Source organism: Patagioenas fasciata, chromosome 3, assembly GCF_037038585.1.
Source record: "Patagioenas fasciata isolate bPatFas1 chromosome 3, bPatFas1.hap1, whole genome shotgun sequence".
Classification (NCBI taxonomy): domain Eukaryota; kingdom Metazoa; phylum Chordata; class Aves; order Columbiformes; family Columbidae; genus Patagioenas; species Patagioenas fasciata.
Window position 1 is genome coordinate 17,003,892 of NC_092522.1, and position 22,773 is coordinate 17,026,664.

General features: G+C 35.6%; 1 protein-coding gene across 32 annotated transcripts in view; it reads left to right on the top strand.

Moving 5' to 3' along the window:
- NRXN1 (neurexin 1) overlaps positions 1-22,773 on the top strand; it is a 731,497-nt gene that overhangs the window by 80,850 nt on the left and 627,874 nt on the right. For 18 of the 32 annotated variants that reach the window (XM_071805868.1, XM_071805870.1, XM_071805881.1 and 15 more), the window contains exons 4-5: positions 2,129-2,158; positions 2,953-2,964. The exons of 6 other annotated variants lie outside the window; for them this stretch is intronic. In XM_071805868.1, coding sequence (XP_071661969.1) covers positions 2,129-2,158; positions 2,953-2,964 — 42 coding nt within the window. The remainder of the gene's footprint in view (positions 1-2,128; positions 2,159-2,952; positions 2,965-22,773) is intronic. 8 more of the 32 variants (XM_065835454.2, XM_065835462.2, XM_065835464.2 and 5 more) reach the window with 1 other exon arrangement.

The window sequence follows — 22,773 nt, forward strand, 5'->3', positions numbered from 1 at the left end:
CTGTAAATGACTCTTAAAATTCAAGAGGTTTCTATGGTGTTTTCAAGAGGCCCTTCTGCCATTTACATTTTTTTCAAATTGTATAAGAATCATGTATTTACAGCTGACCAATCTCACATATCATTTCAGCAAAAATAGTAGCTATCAAGCAGTGGTAATCTCTTGAAACTAGGCCTTTTGTTTAGGTCCTTTTAGCTCCAAAGATCACATTTAAATGCAGGTTAGTAAGAGATTACTTTCTTCTCGTTCCCCTAGGAGACATGACAGCAATTTACTTCATGCCTTCTAAGAGCTGAAAGAACTCACATAAAGTAGCTGCCGAAAAGTAATGTTTTATTAAGAAAAAGATGTAACGTTCAACTAGTTTCACCTTCCCTCTATCGAATACAGTGAAGGCTAAGCCAACAGTCTGAGACTTCTTACTATAGTTGCCAACACAAAATATTAAAAGCCAAAAGACAAGTTAAATAATCACATGAAGAAACTAATACTTCCACAAGGCCCAGCAGCAAGGAATCCAAGCAAGGATGTTCAGCATGAAAAGAATGAAGCTTGACCGTTTTCACCATGCCTCTCAGTTGCAGCAGCACTTACAGGGAAAGAACACACGTGAGAATGTTTCCACGCTCTTTCACAGGTTCCTAACTGCAGCACAGCTGTGTGATGTTTCCCAAGTCATGCTTATGTAGTCACCCCTTCAGGATCACACTCAGCTTCCGTTTACGTTACTGGAAGCCCCAGGTAATCCTACCAGCTGCAGGGTGCTGTAGTTGGAAGTAGAATCTAGTGCACAAGACATGGGGCACATCAGGCCCTTCAGTCTAACTGCACATCTGAAAAGGATGACATTAAAAAGCACTAATTCAGCAAAACCGTTGTTAGTCTATTGGGAGCTGATAAGATATGAATACTTTAACACTGATTGCAGTCGAGAGTATCTTCTTTGAACTGCCCCCTCTCCCCTCCCCTGGAGTACATGAGTCATTTGTGCACCTAATTTTCTTTGTGAATTAGAAATCAGAGGAACTCTCTAGGAAGTCCACTTTCCAACAAAGAGCAGGATATTTTCTTGCACACCTTCTTTGTGTGAATTAATTAATGGCAAATAAGAAAATAATGTATTCACTTCATAAAGTTGTTGGAGAAGAGGAGCACATTTAATGCACGACCAATTAATAACTTCTAAAATGGATCCTAAAACAGCTAAGTTCAACAAGAATAAGCCTAATTTTTTAAACCAAACATAAAAAGTAAAAAACCTTCATATTTCTAGAGAAATGTTCTCCTTTCATCACATGATTCTCAGTGAGAATATAAGTATTATGTTATTATCATTAACTAAAAAGCTGAATATTTTTGTTCAAAGAGTAATGAAATTTGGCTCTGGTTGAGTGATTATCATTATGGACATCTGTTTTGAAATGTCACTAGACCTATACTGGTATGATTTGATTTCATCTCACAATACAAATGTAAAGCAAAATCTATTTCTCACAGATTTATGAAGTAGCTTCAGAACATGTCACTTACATTTTCTTTATTGCTATGTAGTTTACATTGCATATGTTAATAATTTGCCTTCTCTGGAACAAATTCATCCTACTCTCACATTTCACACAGATAAGGAGACATCCCTTGCATTATCATTTCAATGTGATGAAGAAATTTTCTTTACCTGAAATGCTCATTTTTATGAGGGGAAAAAGATCAGACCCAGCCCATTTTTCAGGTTTACACTTCTGCAGGTTTTTAACATCATTTCACAAGTAGAGGACAGGAAGTCCTCCCAGCAAAGTGTTCAAAGCAGTATAATCAAAATATGATAAAGACAGATGGAATATTAAAGGAATTGGTTGGATTTGAAATAATTTTATTATTTTCTGTCATCCCAACTACTGCACAGCAGAAATACACAGTAAAATAGCACCCAGTGTTTGAATTGCAGTTTTGTTACTCGTAGCCCAAAGCATTCCAACCAGTGGTTGAAAAATGCTCTTTGATTTCCCTCTGTGGTACAGACATCTCATAGGAAACAGATGCCTGTCACAACACATTTTTGTCACTGTGACAACACCACCTTCCCGTGCTCCCGTGTTCATTGCTGACTGTGCTCTTGTTTCCCTTCAAGGTCTGGCGCACCTGATGATGGGCGACCAAGGTATGGGCTCTGTTCCTTTTCCACTCTGCTTTCATTGTTTCTTCTTGTTCTGTAGCTGCTTTGAATCCATCACTGCAAATGATGGGCAAATGCTTGAAAGCTGTCTTTGGCTGCAAATAAACACATGGTTTGAGTCACATCTTTTCTTATTTCATTTTTTTATTTTTTTGTTTGCTTCGTAAGCTTTTGTCCTTCCTGCCTCCTTAACTCCCCCTCTCAAAATACAATAACTGAAAAGAAGTGAGAGAAATAAGGTGATTAAGAAAATTTAATGTGTTTATCAGAAAATGCAATTATGAGTAATCTATAAACAATAAATCAAGCACAAGAACACTCTTCAGATAGTTCCTGAAAGAAGATACTCAACTGGTCACATTATACACAAAGAGGAGTCCATTTACATTAATGCATGGCTGATTGGAAATGTGCAGAAAGCACCTGCTCCTGGCTTCTGGAATGCTGAGAGTACAACTTTGCAACCTAACAAAATCAGTGATTTTTTTTCCTTCTAACCCATTGTCCATGTTACTTTTGTGTCACTCTTTCTTATCTAAGCATGGGTTATTTCTGTGTTTCTCTGCATGTACATGATTGGAAAAAAATAAACTGAATCCCTAATATAACACTGATTGCATCTCCATTTGTCTCCAGACACCTTATACTTTGTCTCTTCATGTTCAGATACTATTGCATTTACATATTCTCATGACTCTTACTGTTGTTTCTCTCCTCTTCTTTATTCTCTTTTTGTCTGGAAATGCTTTCTTCATGGAACCATTTCACCAAATCCATAGGTAAAAGTAAAGGTATTACATGATTTTCTTTATTTTTTTAATGCCATCAGTATACTTTAATGTATGTATAAGTAATGCAAATAAATGTAAATCTTTTTGCACCAATAACATGAGGTAGGTATCTTTTTAAAGTAAATATTTCATGGATATCAAGGTAAGGAGAATTATCCTACAGAACAGGCTGATCTTTTTTAAGGTTTGTCTCCTGGTTTTGTGAGAGATGTAAAGTTCTGGCAGTGATAAAGGAGGCTACAGTTATAGAAAGCATTCAGGATGAAATAACAGCCGCGTTTTGAGGTATGCGTTTTTCTGTTCTCAAAGAATTGTAGCCCAAACCACCAGGCACAGAAAAAAAGCACGATGTTGTTCAACAGAGACTCTCTGGAGATAATGTGTCCAGGGCCAGTCCACAACTTAATGTAAGTTTTAAATCTGAATAGCACTGACTGCAGCAAGTCTCTGCTATCAGCTGATCACATTTGCCCTGAGATTTTCCTTGACTATATCTGAGACAAGAATTGGACAAAGGAATGAGGAACAGTGAGCACCAAATAAAAGTGTGAGGCTTATTTCAGAGTGTTTTACTCTTTTTCATTTCTTTATGTGAAGAATACCAGCCCTGTTTACTTTCTTTCTCCTGGAGGAAACGTGCAGTACGGTCAAGACTTTTCCTGTATTAATAAACACTGGGTTTTGCTATGAGTATGCTTATTCACTGATATCACAGAAATATATTTTTATGATAAGAAACTGGTCATTAGAAGCTATTACATCTGTGTTACAGAGGACGAATAATACAGTTCTGTTAAGCATTTGTCAGGATGTGCTTACTCTTGGTATAAATCAGAAAGCCAATCTGAATGGTCATATTTGCTAACTAGTTAAATTAGAAGCAACCTTCCAGGTTCATTGGTGTCTTGGCTGATTCAGTGTTTCCACACCTAGAAGGTTCATGTGATGCAAAGACCGTAATTACAAACCTGTAGTGTTTCATTCGTCTTCATATCGAACTCGCTGGAGAGACTGCGTAGCTGGTGATAGGTGGGATACTATTTAAAGGGTTATGTGTGTTCTGGAGCTGTAAATCTTCTTGCTTAGGAAAAGTTTTAAGAAAGTAGAATTAAAAATGGTCTACTGATTTTTTTGTTATATAGGATTGTTTTATTTGCTGCTGGCTGATCCTTGTGTTTTTCTTAATGTTATCCTGTGTGTGTGACTTCCTTATTACTTATTATTACTATCTTATTCCTTAACGGTAGATGTCTTGAGTGGTGTTACCTTAAAATGATATTCTGTAATAACTGAACCTTGACATTCTAGATCATTTTTATTAATATTAAGGAATCCTTTCTCTAGATTATTCTGTACACAGACTACATGTTTTAGTGTGTACAATACTGAAGTTTTTTGGGTTTTTTTTTACATAAAAGGATGAAAACATAATCAATATATATTATGATTAGGAGTTGGTCTGGAAAAACTGTTTTAGTAAAACAAAAACTTCACAAGTATTGGGCAATAGCTAGACATTTATACTTTTATTTTAAAAGGTTTAGCAATTGTATTCACCTAAAAATGACCTTGGATATGTTAGCTGCTTTTAGTGTTTGATGGTAGGCAATGAGTGATTAATTGATAGGGCTCTGAGCACCCTGATCTAGTTGAAGATGTCCCTGTTCATTGCAGAGGGATTGGACTAGATGAGCTATAATGGTCCTTTCCAACCCAAACTATTCTATGATGCTGTGTGGACCAGCCACCAGTCGTCTAATCATTTGATGACATTTTTCTTTTTGCATTTTATTTTTGTAAGATTTATTCAGTTTATATGGGAATACTGATTACTATGTTTTGATAATCATCATACAATGTATGTGTTCAAATGGATGAAAAGGGTTTATATGTATACAAACTCCAGTTGCAGAAAATATCCCTTGATATCAAACCATATCCTCAAGTAGGGGAAAATAGCCTCATTTTAGTGACTATCCTGAAACTACACTAATATCGGCTATTGAAGCATGTGACCTCAAAACAGTTGTGATAACACACATTAGGAATGTATAACAATGTAACAAAGTGGGAGGGTGATGGAAAGAAACAAAGGGACAGCTCAGCATTGAATTCATTTGCACCTATTTCAATCTTTCATTATAAGTTCCATTCCTTTAGAGGTAGGTAAGGTCAGTAACAAAAGTGATTGCAAAATTCTGAGTGATTGTATCATGAATTAATCTTACTTTGGAAATGTGCAGTTTGCCCTGAAGAGTATAAATGAAGGAAGTATCACCATCTTATTTAATTGTGTGGATATTCTTTGGGTTACTGGAAAAGGAAAAGCCAGTGTATATTGAGAATTAGGACAGGATGACGTGGTGTTTAGAGAGGAGGGAGGGGTGAGGCAGCCTTTCCAAGTTAAGCAATATGCCCCTGCTATTTGTCATTTAATTGAAAATATAAATTGGCCTACTCTGCATAATTTCCAGTTTTTATTGAAGCTTTATTCAACATTAACAAAGCTGTCACTGCCCCTTAGAGAAAGGCAGAAGCAAAGTTCAGATGTCACATTGCTGAGACATCTGTCAGTACTTGAGGTCATATAACTTGGTCTATATGCAAAACCAGCTGACATAAAGGAGGATATAACATAAAGATGAGTGCCTATTTAGAAGTGTGTCTGATAACTTTAGAGCTGTACAAAGCTTGTTTTCTGATTCATTACTCCTTGTAGATGCTAAGCATAATTCTAGGAACAACCACAACCATTTAGATGTACTGGCATTCATTTATTTTCTGATAACCTTCATGTATGTTCAAAAATAGGTAGAAATTCCTTTTTTCTTCCCCTGGAAATCACCTACCTGTATACAACTCTAGCAGTGGAGTTGTTGCAGCTGTGGTGGTGAAAAGACATAGGCAAGGTAAGGTTCGTAAATGGGTTCGTGTTTTTATTAGACCACTTTGAATATGCTGCACAGAACAATTGTTTGAATTGGAAGCAAACCTGGAAGTCTACTGCTCATGATAGACATCGAAAAGGGTTTGTGTACTCCAAACAAATTTATGCCCAAACAAATTTTGTCTGCTTTCTCCAACTACCCTAGTTGGTCTAACAAAACTGCCATTTCCACCTATATGCCTTACCTTGTCAAAAGTCAGTACCTCTTAGATATCCCATGCAGAATGATTTTGTGATGAATAGTAATACAACTAAGATTACCTGGCAGCAAATGTAAAACACTCAATTTCTTTATTAAAAAAAATACTCATTTTCATTTTGATGAGCAGTGAAAGGGATTTATAGTTCAGTTACTATATATTTCCTTTATATATTGCACTTCTTTTAAGCCTATACATATTTTTACCTATATTTTATTTATATGTAAATAACCTACTTTTGACTATGTATATTACTCATTGTATACCTAAACACTATGTTCATACTCCTGTTCTATTACTGTAGAGATTATGGGCAACTTTAAATTGTACATGAGTCACTCAGGTCCATAACAAAGTATTATATGATATCTAACTGAGCAACAAGTGTTTCTATCAAAAGACTGATAGTTCAACTGCAATTTATTGTACTAGATTACAGGCTTTTGATTTGCTGGTATTTAGTATACTGTGTATAAATGCTGAAGAAAGACGTCAGAATGTCCATTTATATATATGTCAACTTCCTTGCCAAAAAAGGGCAAGATTTGTATTGCACAAGCTATCATAAAAGATCTCTAAAACCAAGGTGATGCCACTGGATATTTGTAAGAGCAGTACTTTCTTAATTATCAATCACACAATGTAGCTGATGACTGGAAAAATAGGGCTCTGAAAAATAAAAATAATTTAAAAAGACAATAATCAGCATTAAAATGGTATGTTATAGTTATGTCATTATGCAATTCTTGTGTCATGCAACACAAATATCACCTTGTGCCAGCAACCTTCCCTAACATGAAATTATATGGAATTCAGTCATTAACCTCAATACCACTACAATTTCATTGTACTGTGATGATAGGCATTGATTGTGATTTCATTTTTACTCTGTTTGCAAAGGACTAAAATAGTTTTGGCCTCTTACACTCTCTGATCCTCCTGGGATTGCTGAAAAGTCTGTCCTCATCTGCTTTTGTGTGCGCTGCTTCAAAAGCAGGGGTCTGGAAGCCATGCATCCTCCAACCTTCCTCAGCCTGAGCCACCAACAGTCCAGAAGTCATGTAAATGCTTTGGTAGAGCACCGAGCTCTAGCACAGCTTATTATTTTTGGCTTGGTGCCCTGTTGACATGGACTCAGTTACATCCCTTCTCAACTGCAGCTGGCTTTTGCCTGGCAAGTGCAAAATATGGACGGAGGGCTTTCTTGACTCTCCGTACTTGTTTGCATAGTTATATATCCTAGATGATAGGAACTTATTTGAAGACTCACTGCTAGAATTGCACTGAGTTAATTTAGGTGTTTTACACAGGATGAGGTTGCCAAGCTGAGGTAACTGAATTATTTCTAAGTGATATTACAACAGAAGAATGAATAACCTATGTTTCCCTGGTCAATCTCATAGTTCATTCTACTGACAAAAAGAACAAATCAATAATGTTTAAAAATTTATCCTGCCTTAAACAGGGCCCAAACATTCTGACAATTTTGTAAAATTTGCGAAATGATCAGCACATGAATTTAAAAAATATTCTATATAAAATTTACCTGTTTTTTAATGATAATTACCTTTTTAACCAAATTAAGGAACTTCAAATATGAAGCTCTTCAAAGTGCTCCAAAGAGCAGTAACTACACATCATATATGTACTTTAGTGACTTTTTTTCTAAAAAGCCTCATAAATATAGTTAAATAGTGGCTGATGTTCACCAAAAATATTGTAATTAAGTTTTTGTGAGTAACCCATGCACCTATGCCTACACATATATGTTTCCATAAATATTTATACTATATTTATATTTTTATGGTTAATCTGTTCAATATCATAATGAACTACACGTTAAATGTTTTAAGCAGAAGGGTGACATCCTTCCGTATTTAAAATTGGGGAACATTGAGTCACTTGGACTTCATGGGTGATACCTAACAAGCCTAGAATATGGCATTTGGAGCTGCAGATTCATTTTTAAGTTGAAATGTGATCAATTAATGTGCCCTAAGGAGAAAAAAGCAGCAGAACATGACTGTTGAAGAAGTGTTCTTTCTGAAGTACATGTCTCAGAAGAAATCCATCAACATCAGGACCAGAAATGAAAATACTGTCTTGAGACACATATGCCCAAAATTATATCTGAGATAGCTGATTCATGATCAGCAGTATGAAAAGAAATTGTAAGGACCTGCCGTAAATATCAAGAGAACTATATGAAGGGGATTGCATTTATTTTAAAAATGTTATTTTTCTGACATAAGTCACCATGTGATAAAGTCTAATCCACGCCATGAGTTCTGGCACCTTTCCACCACCAAAAAAACCCCAAAACATTTACTGTATTCTGAATAATTCTGATGTTACTCAAAATTATCCTGAAACATAAATACATATGTATATTTGTTATAAGTCTCCTGTGGATTCCGAGGAAAAAAGATAAATGTGTGATTATGAGGGATTTTAAATAAAAAAGAGTTATATTAGCAAAAGTGTAGGTTTCTGTTGGGTCCAGAAAGCATTGTAGGATAAGATAGTACATATTTAAGATTTTGGCTTCCACGAGACTAGGCTCCACTTCTGAGCATAGATTTCTCCAGAAGATGGGCATGCTGACAAAGAGCCTTTCAAAATAATTTTAAAGCTCTTTTAGGATGAAGGATTTCTATTTCAGGGCAAAAAGTAGGTGAGGATTTACTGAGGATGGGAAACAGTAAAGCTGTCACTCTGAAGAGGTAAAAAACAAATAAACAAACAATCAAAGAGCAGTTAAGCAATGAAGAAATAGGAAAACTAGGCATTTCTTCCTTAAAGCAAACATTTCTTCTTATGTATATATATATATATATATCTATATATATATCTCAAATGAGAATTAAAGATGCACAGATCTGTATCTTTTTGCATGATGAAATTCCATGAGACTTCTATACAAATTTCATAGACATTTCCAAAAAACCAGGAATTTCAGAGAGGTGTATTCAATGGATATCCTGTAGAATATCCTGGAACATTCTTCTTTACATCTTCTTTTAATATGTGATGGCATTACGGAGCCAAATACATTGTCAGAGTGACACTAATGATTACAGCTTCACTCTAGGGTTGCACTAGCCAACTAAGACTTTCCTAGGATAGAATTCAGTCCTTCAAACCTGCAGGAGCAGCTGAACAAATCATCCCAACCAACTCTGATTTCCATTATTTCCATGAAAAACAAAAGTAATTGGAGATTATTGTATATCTCACAACAGAAGTCTCAACTGACTTTAACATTAATCCAATCGGAATCACACTCTGTGGAGTTTCGCCAGTTAATTGGAAATAAATCAGAACCTTAAGGAGGGGTATTTTAAAGCATATCCAAGATTTGTCTACATGCAAGCTTCTTAAATTCAGGAGTGAACTTTATCACCATTTCTAAAGAACCTAAATTTAATTAAATAACCTTCAAGAAAACCACCCTAAAATTGTACTGTTTTAACTTAAAATGTGAGCTGTGTTCTCTGCATACACTTCATAATGATATTTTCCCAGCAAGAATGACTTCCCACAAGAGGTTTGAAAAAGGTATTTAAATAGCCTGGTCAAAATCAATTGTTCCTGTAGAAGTAAGAATACTGCATGCAAAATTTTTAATGTACTCTTTACAGTAATTTTCTATGGATGTAAGAATATGCCAAGCTACTTAGAAACAGCAAAAATTTGAATTATCCAATATCCTTTAAAATATTTTAATTAAACAATATGATTTGTTCTGATACTAGTAATATGTCTCTTTCCTGATATCCAAAGCTTTCTATAACCCTGGCATCCTTAATCGCTTGAAGGTAGCATTCTGTCTCCACTTCAGGGACCACCAAGAGCAAAGTTTCAGTAAAACAGAGAAACTGTGCAGTGAACTGGGAAATTCAGGAGCACAAAGGAGAAAACTTTCATAAAAACTGAGTATGTACCATGGACTTTGCTATGAAATTCCACCTTCACCATTCTTGGTTTTCTTACATACCAAACAGTTACCCAAATCTCTTTTTTTTCCAGACTTCAGAGGAGAGGAAATATACTGTAGTGAAACCAAGTAATTGTTGTTGGCACCCACTTGCACTAATTTTCTGATCACCACACCTTTTAATATAAAACCTATTTTTGTTACTTGCTAATGTGACTTAGAGATTTTGGTACATCTTGTTCACTGCTTAAAGTAGACATTTGTTCCTTAAAGAAGGGAAACATCTGTATTGATTCACTGGCACTTTCCCTAAAGCTGTATTGAAGTAAACTCGGATAACAAGAGGCTACCAGAGAAACCAGTAGGCCACACCTGGCTGCATTGGCATCACAGCATTGGCTTGAGTAGCCTCTTTATATCAAGGGTGGGAGGAAACAAAAGGAGCTGGGCCTAATCCCTTTCATCTGCCTTTGCATATTCTTCAGACAGAGAGAAGTCTGCCTGGAAAGCAGTGAGTATAAGTCTGTAAATTTTTCACTGGAGTTACCCTTAGTTAATGGGTCTATCGTGCATTTCATAGCATGAGCCATTGTTATCCCATTTTCAGGAGTATCCACCCAAAGGAAAGGAGGCTAAATACCTTCCTCTGACCATTAGTATTTTGCTTCTGAAGCATTGCTGATAGCTGAAAACCCTAAGAGATTGATTCCTGATTATAGCTACATTGGTAACTATGTGACCCCCACCTCCACCCAACACTAGCATCACTCTCTAGGATTAAAGATTAGAAATAATTTACCTGATTTCCCACTTCGATGAACCTGAGTATATTTATTAGGAGAAACTTCTATTTATATCAAAAAGGTGCTAGATAAGTGTTTTCCTTCTCACAAAAACAGCATTGCAGATATTTTGCTGATAATACGAGCTGATCCTTTGGTTTTCTTGGTTAATAGCTCTGCCTAACAACTTGGTCTTACAAGTTACTACACTTAGCATTTGCATGAGTCCATAAGGAAGCTTAAAAAAATCACCAAGCTCAGTTACAGGCAAATCACCTTTGAAAACTGTTTGCATGCATATGAAATACTTAATATTGTGATTTTACTATTGGACCTGTGCAAAACAAAGTGTAATTTAGTTTTAGAGACAAATACCTCTTTACCAATGCTGTTTTCACTATGAATGGATGTGTCCTTTAAATGGATATTTGATATTAGTTGTATTAACTACAACTACTGGCTAGTTGTTACATAGTTTTCAATTTTAGAAGAGTTATTTGGGTGTAATTATATTGAACTGTAACACTGGTGTATGTCTACTTCATCACAAAGATGATATGCAAGTTCAAAAAATTCTATTTCTGATTATGATTTTATTTTAGTCTTCATATACCTGAACATCCCCAGATTTTTATAGTACAAGTACTAAACTGTTGCTCTCATTTCACCCGAATACTTGTGCAAACTATAAATTTTGCAGGTATACCTCAAAGTGCTTACATCATTCTGAATTTGCAAACACATGTAAATACAGCCATGTCTCTGTCAGTCATTCATTTTTTTGGTGTCCTTAGCAGACTCTTCGGCCCTATAGTTCTCTGCAATAAATTAGTCAAATAAGGATACTGTTCATGATTGTAACTCTATTATAAATGTACACTTCAGAAAAGAATCAAATAAAAATATCTAAGTGCAAGATTGGAACCACAAAGTTAAACTTGGAAATTGGTAGTTTTGTATTATTTTTGTGCAACATATTTATCTGTATGGAACTGGTATGTTTGTACATATCCATACATCCTATATTAAACAGAGGAAAAGATCTATGGCAAATCTATATTCTGAACATTAAATAAAGCCACCTGAGGCCCACTGTTATTCTACTGCTACGTATCCCCTCAGAGCAAAGAAGGGAGCTGTATAGACTACTGTGAAAAGGATATATTCCCATATTCCTCTTGAAAATATTGAGAAGCATGGAATACATAAAACACAGTCATTCACAATTCTAAAGAACAAATTTCTTAACAGCTTTTAATAGCATATACACATTTAATGTACATGTAGCTGCATTCAGGACATAGACGGTTACACAGATAAATAAAAATGCCTTGAAACCAGCCAGTTCTGCTATACTTCATGAGTTTACCTGTCAGAAATGCCACTGTGTCAAGTCTTCTATGACAAATATGTAATAAAAGTGACTGCTGTGTCTGCATCCATAAATCACTATTGTGTGTCATTCTTTCTTCCAGGAAAACACATGTATTTTATATTTAATGCATTATTCTAATATTGATGAAAGAGTTATGCCTTGCGTTATCACTGAAATGGGTAATCTTGTTAAAGAAACAGTTTTTAAAAAAATTCTGCATTTAGTGAGCTGTTATGAAAATAATACGGAAGTGAAATTAATATTTTCCTTTTCAGAACACCTAGAAGATCTGTATATCAACCCCATAGCTTTTAATAAGTGCATACATCTCTTAGAAATGTACATATATCTAGGTCATGCTAATTACCCACTTTGGGAGGCAAGAATGTGCCTGTACTTCTCCACCTAGTTGGCATGCTCTTGAGACCCAAGTCAGAAGAGCAGGCTTCAGAAAGTCTAAAAATATATTTCCTAGGTTCTTAGCTGTTAAACTGCTTAAAGAGGTCTCTGATGTACTAGCTGACAGCCTGTAATTTGTATTATGCAGGAAATAAGACTAGATAATAAAAAACAACCCTTCTGGCCTTGAAGCTTATGAATCACACGTAAGAGAGAACTTACTGTGGTAACATATAAGAAAATTGCCAAACTGTACAAACAGCCACCTTAGTTTTATTTTACTAGCAATAATTTTATTGTGTTTCCTGTGTAGATGGAATTATGTATCATTTCCCAAAACACCAAGTCAAGCCCTAACACTCTCTGTTGGCTAACTGGAAAAAACATTCAAAGGATTCCCTTAAGTCAGAATGTAACATGAAAACTGAAACATCTTCATGGAAAAGCTTCAAACATGTATGGAAGTATGAATCAAAAGGAAATTAATCAAAGTCCAATATTTTTCTGTGGTCATTTATTTTCAATACTTTAAATTGAGTACTACAGTTAATCTCATTTTTAGGAATGTTACACACTTCAGTATTTTTATTTTATATAGGGTCTCACATTTACAACAGGGCATGGGAGTCTCCCCAGTTACACAGTGAAAAATGAAGTTACCGTGCTATACAGTTATTGCTACACCACATAAACCTGGGCAAAACATTGTTGTGATTTATTTTTGCATCAAATCTGGATCTGTTCTTTTCTGCTCTTTGATACAGTAAAAACTGCTTATACAAAGCTGAGAAATGCAATGAGTAACAGAAATTGTGATCTAATCTAGAAAATTTTATAAACCAGAGGCTAAAGCAGTCCCATAAGAGGGCTGTGAATTAGGCAGAACAAAGATTCAAACTCCTAAGACCTAGAGTTTTAATTTAAGGACTGAACCCAGTGTTCTAATATTTAGTTTCTCTTTGAACCTCACAATTCAAATATATATTCTCTGTGAGTTAAGTAGTCTTCTTTAGTTGCAATATGCTGACACAAAAGGAGAGGATGGAATCACAGGCTACTTCAGTGAAGGACTTATTATTCTACAGCAGAATTATCTTTATTCATGAAGACTTCAAATACTTTCTTAATCTTGAGTTTTACTGTAGCTGGGAAAAGATCCTGTTACTTGCTAAAATTCAAGAAGACAAATGGGAGTTTGTAGTTTTTCCCTGAACATATGGAAAAAAAAAAAAAAAGTGAGGGTTATTTAATTCAATGAAGTTAGAATATTTCTAGTTTAAAATATTTCCAAACTGTTCCCTGATAATACAAGTTGACTCTAAGAGAGCAGGAGGAAAGCCAGTTGCTGAGGTATATCTTCTATGCATCATTACTGATGTTCAGTTTCACTCGTTGTAGAAAAACAGACATTGGATTATTAACATCCTGTTATTGATTGATAATCTATCAATACATGTGTGAAGTGTATGTACAAACAGCTGAATGTGTGCCACTGGGGAGAATACAATAGCATATTCACTTGGATGGGCAAAAAAGTCTCTGATACTTTAAAAAAATTATATGCTAATTATTCAATATATAATATGGATGTATCTCTGTGTGTAGTGAACAGGAGGCCTCTCTTTTACCACATCCAGCCTAATTTTCTAATCTGCCTTTGCATCCTTAATGAAGGTGGAAATCATGCACCCACCAGTACACTTGCTCTGTGGGGCAAAGCCACAGGGAAGTGGGTAATGGATCATTCAGTCTCCTCACATAAGGAAAAGCTGAATACTGTTTTTCCGTAACTTCAGAGTGTTCAAACTGTACTGGTGCCGCACAGGAGAACAGGCTTCAAATACACGCCCATGGTTCGTCCTGTGCTGCTGTACCAGGAGCGTGGGGACTTCAGAAGCCCTGTGAGCATCTTCCTGCTTGGGCTCAGTATCATCCCTCAGAACTGGCAGCATCTGATATTCTCAGATAATTAATTTAGTATGAGTGTTTGAAATGTCACTTCAAGGATGCTATCATATTTTTGGAGGTTGATGTAGAGTAATTGACATAAGAAAAAAAAAATCCAACCCCAACCCCCCCAGTAATTATAATTAGATCATTTTTATAATTTGCATTGGCCTATAATATTCACCTTCACATAAATTAGTACATGGGAGGAAAAAAACCCACACGATCTGTTTTCCTTTGTATTTGCAATATATTGTTTATTTTATCTTGTATTGACTCTTTAAGAGTCCTTGTTTAGCAGAACTGATGAAGCCCTGATGTGTTCATGGTTGCAAAATGTCTGTCATTGTGCTGAAGGACAGAGGAAAACCTAATTGGCAGTTAAAGCATGAACTCATTATACCTTAAAATATGGTTCTCAATGACTATTTTGCCCTTAGTGCATCTGCTGACAGTTTCAGCAGATGTCTGAGTATCAATGAAGTGTGGTCATGACTGTTGACATGGCCAGGCATGTAACTCATGCTGGAAAAACAGCTTTCCAGTACACCAGAATTGCTGTATCTTTGATTCAAAGCTAGATTAATTTATTTTTAGGAGCTCTGCATGGAGCCCCTCTGATTGCTTCAGTGTTTGAGCTTATTGTAGAATTTTGGTCTGTAAGTAGGCACTAAGAATAAAACCAAGCAGACAGTAGTATCAGTCAGGATGGTTTGGAAAGAAATTTATCAGTAGTTACACAGAGCAAGAAAGGAAGAAGAGAAAACTTTGAACATTGTTTGTGGGTAAATGTCTGTGTGTATTGTTACCTAAGTTAGCATTATTTTTTTTTCTGGATTTCTTTAGGAGCGGTACAAGTTGTATTTGGGCTGTTTTTCCTTCTGCTTTGCTTTGTGTGTGTGTATGTGTGTGGTGTTTGTTTGTTTAAACTAAAATGAGGAATGAACAGGGTTTCTGTGGTCTAAGAACAAAGACACTGCCTGTGTAGAGACAGATGAAATATTAATTGGATTACACGTGCACTTAATTATCATGTACTGAAGGTGTTCAGTTTTCTTATGATCAAGGCAGTAGTGTGAATATGAACTGAGATAAAGGGGTTTTGTTGTGCTAAGTAGAAACCTCAGAGAATATGAAAAGGGTGAGTAAAGCTGACTGGAACTTCTGTAACACTTCATGCGCCTCTTGTCCCTCCTGTTTCCTGAAGGACAGTGTTTTTCCTCATAGTGTGGAAGTTCATCTTTCTTTTGTAAAGCACTTTGTTAATTGAATACCTGTAGCACCTTTGAGATGCCTGCAGTGTGGGAGGACGGGGACTTTTGGCACAAGGTAGTAAGAGCAGCCTGTTCTGGGTTAACCATGTTCAAAACTTTCCCCTGAAAAGCTAAGGCATTGAGTAGAAAACTACATGGGCAAACTTCAGTAGCTTGACATTTGTATCTGTTTCTAGATGGATTTGAAAACACTACCTGTGTTTGTGAAGTCTCAATGAAGTCAAGAAGGCTCTGAAGAGCTATAGAAATACAGGCATAAAAGACTTTATTATTCCATTCTTTTCTCCTAGTGTCTGCATCTTCCCGCTGCTAGGAGAAAGGTAACTGCTCCAAAAGCTTTAAAACACCATAGCTATTTCCTGCAAAGTGTGTTCTCCTAGGAGTGACTGTTCTAATATTCAATAGGCCCAGACAAACCTTTAATAAAACCAACCACCTGTCCACTTTGTTATGTATATTGCAGTGGTCAGGAAGGGGATGAGAAGTTTACAAGAATGGGAAGTGGAAAGAGTCATCGGTGTGGGAGTGGACCACAATTTAGAAGTGCAAACCCTGGTAATCTTTTGGCGTCACAATGTCCTAGATTGACTTGAGAAATGTAGAGAAAACTGCCTGAGAGACCTGGAATATGTGCGTAATGCAAGCTATCTGGTTGTTCATTAAATCTTTAAAAAGAAGAACTCTGCTTATACATTCCTGTCACTTTTGATGTATGATCAGGGCTCAACAATGCTATGTTTTTGTCAAAGACATTTCAACTCCGACGCATTCATATCTTTAATTTTCATAATTGATTTGATAACAAAATTACTTACATTAAGTTCGTGACAACATTTTTTTGAGAGAAAAAGGCTTCCTTCAACCATTCTCCTCCTCTCATTACTGTATTTTAATTCATATCTCTGAAAGCAATATTAAATATTTAGGCTATAGACTTGATTTGATCATCACCTGTACATCAGCAAAGAATCTTTTCAAATATAGTGAATTAAATAGAGCTGTATGTACTTTAGCATATGTGCTTTCAGACCAGTTTAAAAGTATGGTGTTGTAAAGTACCTCTGTATCAATAGAGGAGGTTAATGAAGGCAAAACCCCAAAACCTCTATGTGTTAAGCTGAGGTCTGTGATATTTGCCTAAACAGATTAGGTCTGTGGGCAAAACAAAGTGGTAGAGTGCTCTCACGTGATCAAAGAGTTTATAGTGATGGAAATGGACAGAATCTCTGTTTAAAAGTCAGTAGTATAAAGGGATGAGGTAGGTTTTGACTGTTTCAGTTTGCTTATTTTAGATTCAAACCTAGTAAATTCTTTCTCCTTTCTTATATTGTTTTATGCTTATTACTTACTTCTTTCGCCACCACTATAAACTCTTGGATTAAGTGAGAGCACTCTGCAACTTAGCTTTAAATGAAGGTAAATAGTTGAAATAATATCTTACTCTCCAAAACATAAACATTTAGGAATAGCTTTTTAAAAATGTGAAGTTACCTAACCTTTACGTGTGGTAATTAGGTGTTTGAGTACTTCTAGATGCCTATTTAAAAACAATATTACTGTAAACTTAAAAGAACTTTAGGTACAAATGCTTCAAATCTAATATCACATGTAATGTTAGCAGAAAATAGAATGAAGAAGAGAATAGGCAGAGTATATGCTATTCCATAAAACAATGTGTTTGAATACAATGCCCAAACATTTATATTCCCCCTAAAGAAAGAGGTTGAATTTTTTATATCTAAACATGGACCCCCCCCCCCACTACTTCTAAGTCTAAAAATTTTATGAGCAAGTGGCATACATAAATTACACACACACAAACATTACTTATATGAATTAAAATGTTGATCTGGAACAGAAGTGGCACTACAAGGTGTTTAAAAATCATGGACCTAATTTCAAAGCAGTATAATATTTCTTAACTTCTTTTTTATAAGTCCATGAACAATATCTATATAAAGTGACTCCAGAGCACAGTGCGGCATGCTGAATGCGTTTAAAGTTTATCAGCAGACTCCCTTTACTTATCAAGCTGGAGAAATTTATCCTAATCGTTATTGACATCTCCCAGAATTCTTTCTATGGTTTTGTGCAAATAGCTTGTCAGCCTTTTGGCAAATAGGGGTGATTTTCAGTAACATTTTTCAGATTCTTCAAATTGAATTATACATCCAGAGACAGTCAATCTTTTTTACCATTAATTTTACAGGAAAAAAAATCCTTACATAGTGAAGGCTAGCTCTACAAAGGTGACGTAAGCATTGCAACACTAGCAGAGATCCAACCAAAGTACTACAAGTATCCTGGCCACCAGAATTCACAACCTTTGGCTTAGCAAGCAGGATTGCTCTACAGTACAAGGAGAAATGTTAAGTGCCTTTGGGTACTGGGGGAATTTTAGTACTGAAAACTCCTGTAACTGGGAAGAAGTGGATGAGTAAAGGTTGTGAGGTCTAAACTCTGGTTGTCACAATCTACATTGCAACTTTGCAAACATGTAAAGTTTGGCATTGAACATGACAATGCTAAGAAAGGACACCCATGGCTATAGCCCTGTGTGCGTTTTGGCAACTTTTGTTTGTTCTCTTTGAATTAAAATCTGTTAAAACATTTTATCCCAAAGTAGCTTTAAAAAAATATGTGTGTAATTTTAATGACAGTTATAGCCTGTTAACCTGATTTTGGGAACTCATTAAAATGTGAGAGATATATTACCATTTGATTCATATATAAATACTAGACAAGGTCTTTACTAGGCCTTTGACCTCTCTTTTCTTGCCTAATGAGATTCTGGAAAGAAGGCCTAAACAGATGAAGATTGCAGCAATAAGTGAAATCTTTACATCATATTAATAACTAGTGCCAAAACTGGGGATTGTGCTGGGCTGTAGAGTCACTGCCATGCAACAGATTGATCCAGCACAGACAGCAGAATCACCAGAGGGATAGTATAATCTCTCACACGCAAATCTTTTATTGCTACTGACTGAGACATACTCAGAAATTATTTAAGGTTTTGATCATCTTAGAATATGTGGGGCATAAAATTACTTCCTCTCCAGTACTCACAAGTTCAGGACTCATCTGCTCTTACAAAAGTCAATAGAAGTGTGAAAATTGAAGTGTGCTGAATGAGGTGCTATGCAACACATTTAATTTGGCATGTCATATTGTAAAGAAAAGTCTGAGGTTCTCTTTTAGCTATCAAATGTAGCCTTCTGCAAATGGAAAAAGGTGAGTTTCTGGAATTACAGATCAACTTGCAATGATTTGTGGTTTTCCTTGAGAAAACATTTATTAGTATAGAAATCTGGATTGGGGGAAATGCCTTACAAATCCACTGAGGATTTGCATATGGATCATATTATCCAATGTCAGCTAATAACTACTTTTTTGTGTTGCAAACCCACCTTTTATCAAACTGTTTATGTCATCATCTAGCTTTCAGTTGTCTTAAAGAAACAATGCTGATATAACTGTGAGCTGATGGTCAATAAGCAACCATTTTTTCACTCTCTTTTATATATTGAAATAAGAACAAAGATGATGAAGACAGTATAGTTTTCATTATTTTGCTTCTTTTGAATCTTTTGAAATTCTACCATTTTGTGTTTTCTTTGGAGTGAAGGAACAAAACAACTGATGCCTTATGCCCCAGTATTTTATTGAGCTGCAATAAATTCTCCCATTTTCCTGAGCAGGATTGCAACCTGCAAGCAAGATGCAGAATGGAATTCGACAGGTTTTACATTAAGTGCTTTATTAAATCTGGAGCCATACTTGCTTGTAGCTACTGCCTCTCTCTTCAGCTGCTAGGAGTGGGGAGTCTGAGACCAGGAAGGCAGAGGCAGAAGTGCAGGCAAAGCTATGTCAGGCAGTGAGTCTGCTGTAGTCAACCGATGAAAGAGGCTACCAAGGGTAGACCACTGAATTAAAAAGGCACCTTTCTTGCTGAGGAGCACTATTGCTGCCTCTGTGGTGAATTCAGGTTTTGGCAGAGCTGTTGCTGGGACACAATATGCAAAAACCTCTATCTTCAAAGTGAAAAAAAAAATTCATAGTCCATCTCTTAGGAATAACAACTAATTGCTCTAAATTTTTAAGAGAGGAGACAGGGGAGGACTGTAGTATTATTTATTGTTAAGTTGTTGGATATAGCTGTACAAAAGCCAGTCTTTTGCCATGAAATCAAGTATTATGTCAGTTACTAATTTGTTTATATGGTAAATTTTGAGTGCTGCTCTTATAATTGAATTGCTAATAACAAAATGGAAAAAAAGCCCCACCTCGTCTCATTCGTCAAGCCTACAGACATTATTGACAGGCTGCTATGGTAGAAATTTGGTTTGTGTTCAGAGTGATAGTAATGAAAAGGGTAATCAATACAGATAATATTACTATTGATTTAAAGTTGCCTTTTTTTTTCTTATAGTATTGTTTTGCCATGACCTTTCTGTCTTGCGCAGTGAATTCTCTCTGCGTCACTTTTGAGAAGTGAAAATAAACATCCCTCAGTCTATTCCTTCAAATAGTCAAGAGCTGCTGAAGGAATGTTTTTAGTTTTGGACTTCGGTGTAAGACTCTAAGACTTGGGCTATGACAGGTTATGTCATTAACATGTGCTTTAAGATGTGGGATAATCTGGAAAAGTGCAGAGTTTTAAAATGCTTATAGGAAATTGATGTATTATCATCTATGTGATGCAGCAGTAGTTTGAATAGTATAAAACTCAGTAATTTTGTGTTTATATAAATTCCTTTTTGAGGCTGTATATTGAATTAATAGATTTTAAATCAGATTACTGACATTTTTTTCTCTGAGCTACATGAAGTAGCCTTTAAATCTGCTTTGAATCAATAATCTGGCTGTGATCTTGTTCGTTAGTTAAACTCTGCAAAGGCAATCTCCTAGCCTCACTGAAGTCCGTGGAAAAACTCTTATTGATTAAAAATTAGGTTGGCTGTTCAGCCTTATTATTTTTCAAGATTTAAAGACATATATCTTGTAGAAATTTTAAAGAAGAGTTATACATTTTCTCTTTGTTTTTTTCATGTGTGAAATATACAGGAAGAAAATTGCCATTTAACAGTCATAGTATTTGCAAAAGCATGCACGAACTGCCCTAGTCACAAAAATAGAGTAGGTCACAAATTCATCGTAGAGAATAAATTATTTGGTGGACTTACCAAGTGCAGCAAGTGTTATAAATCATTTCTTAATCAAAGATACTAAATGGTTGGTTAGTGTTAATTACTGTGTTCAAATTAGAACATGGATGAAGATACAATACTATATTATATAAAATACAGTTTTAATATGTGCAATGCTGAGACAAAATTGCTTTCAGGGCTGGGAATATGTTCTTAAGAGAAAATTGCTCAAAATCAGCTGACAATTGTTTCTTGTTATTCATCATGCTCTTCCTGAAAACAGATGTAGTCAATGAAACTTGGCTCTGTTGAATGATGCAAGGAAAAGCATAGATGTGCTGAGCAGGTTTTCAATGTCATTCCAGTTTTGGTTACTGTAAACTATACAGCTTTAACTATTACTCTTCATCTCAATAACTTGTATCTTTGTGCTTTTTTTATTATATGTTTTTTGAAAATGAGAAATAAATTATTTAGATATCTGTGTAGTTCGATTTTACAGTATAGGATTAACAAAATGTGGTTTAGATCTTGCAAGCCAGAGCCAAGTTCTCATGTTTGACATTTGCATCCTCCCCATTCAGATTTGCTTTGGAGTAGGAGCAGCAACTCTTTGACTAACGTTGGGTGGGTCTTGACTGTCCAATTTACAGCTACTTCAACATGAAATCTTAGCACTGGCGTTATGCGTGTCAGGTCAGCAGTAATAAGGCTTTCAGGGTGGTATCTTTGAAAGGCTGAAAGGATCTGTATATCATTTACAGGCTTTTTATATTGTTCTTCTCTACATTGTGTTGAAGATTTTTGTCATTGCTCATGATCACTTTGATGAATGAGATCTTAGCCGCATGTTTATAAGACTCTCAGTTCATGTGAGCAATTGGAGGGCGAGTAAAGGGCAAAAGTGCCAGCAGGCGTATTTTATGAAACCTTAGGCTCTTTCATAAATTCAGCTAGGAGCTGGGATCTAATTCAGCCCCTGTCAAATTTAGGGCCACCTCAGAGATACTCATGACAAATTATGTGACTTTGAATGTCTCATTACTTCATCAGGGGATTAAAGGGAAACACTGGTTCTTGAGGGAGGCCCTTGTTTGTGGCAGTGTAATATGAAGTAGTGCCAGAGATCCTGTTTGCCAAATGTATGCAATGCAAGGCTTTCTTTCCTGCTGGGGTAAGTGCCAGAAAACTGCCTTGTGCTTATGACATGACATAGCAGTTCTCTCTTTTTTCCTCCATCCTAATGAAGTCACTTGCAATTCAAAAAGTGCTTAAGAAAAGAAGATGGTTCCTCAGATAATCATGATTTTCTGTCCTTATTAAGACTATATTCTATGTTTATTCAAAAGTACATCTGTGCCTTCCTTAGCCTAATTATTCTCAAAACCTCAAGTCTGTTTGAACAGATGATTTCTGAAGAATGCAAATTATATTTCTGACATACAAAGACATTTGCTTAAGAGACATGCCTGTTAGTCACCCTAACCTATAAACCAAACCTTGGAAACCAAGCTGGATGTCTCTTTCTATTACTGACTCCATACCTGAGTTCGTAAGCTTATACCCTAATATGGGAGAAAAAGAAAATGTTCTTTTTATGGAGCAATTATGTGAGAAGAAGGTTACTTGTGGGTTTTCTTTACATTTGCTAAGCCAGTATTGTGCATGTTATGACATCCTAAAGGTCATTTAAAATATTTTTCACTAGATTTATATAAACTTATGAAAAAAAAAAAAAGAAAAAATAAGACCTCCACACAGTATTTGAAAGTTTATGATTCATTACAGTTTGCATACT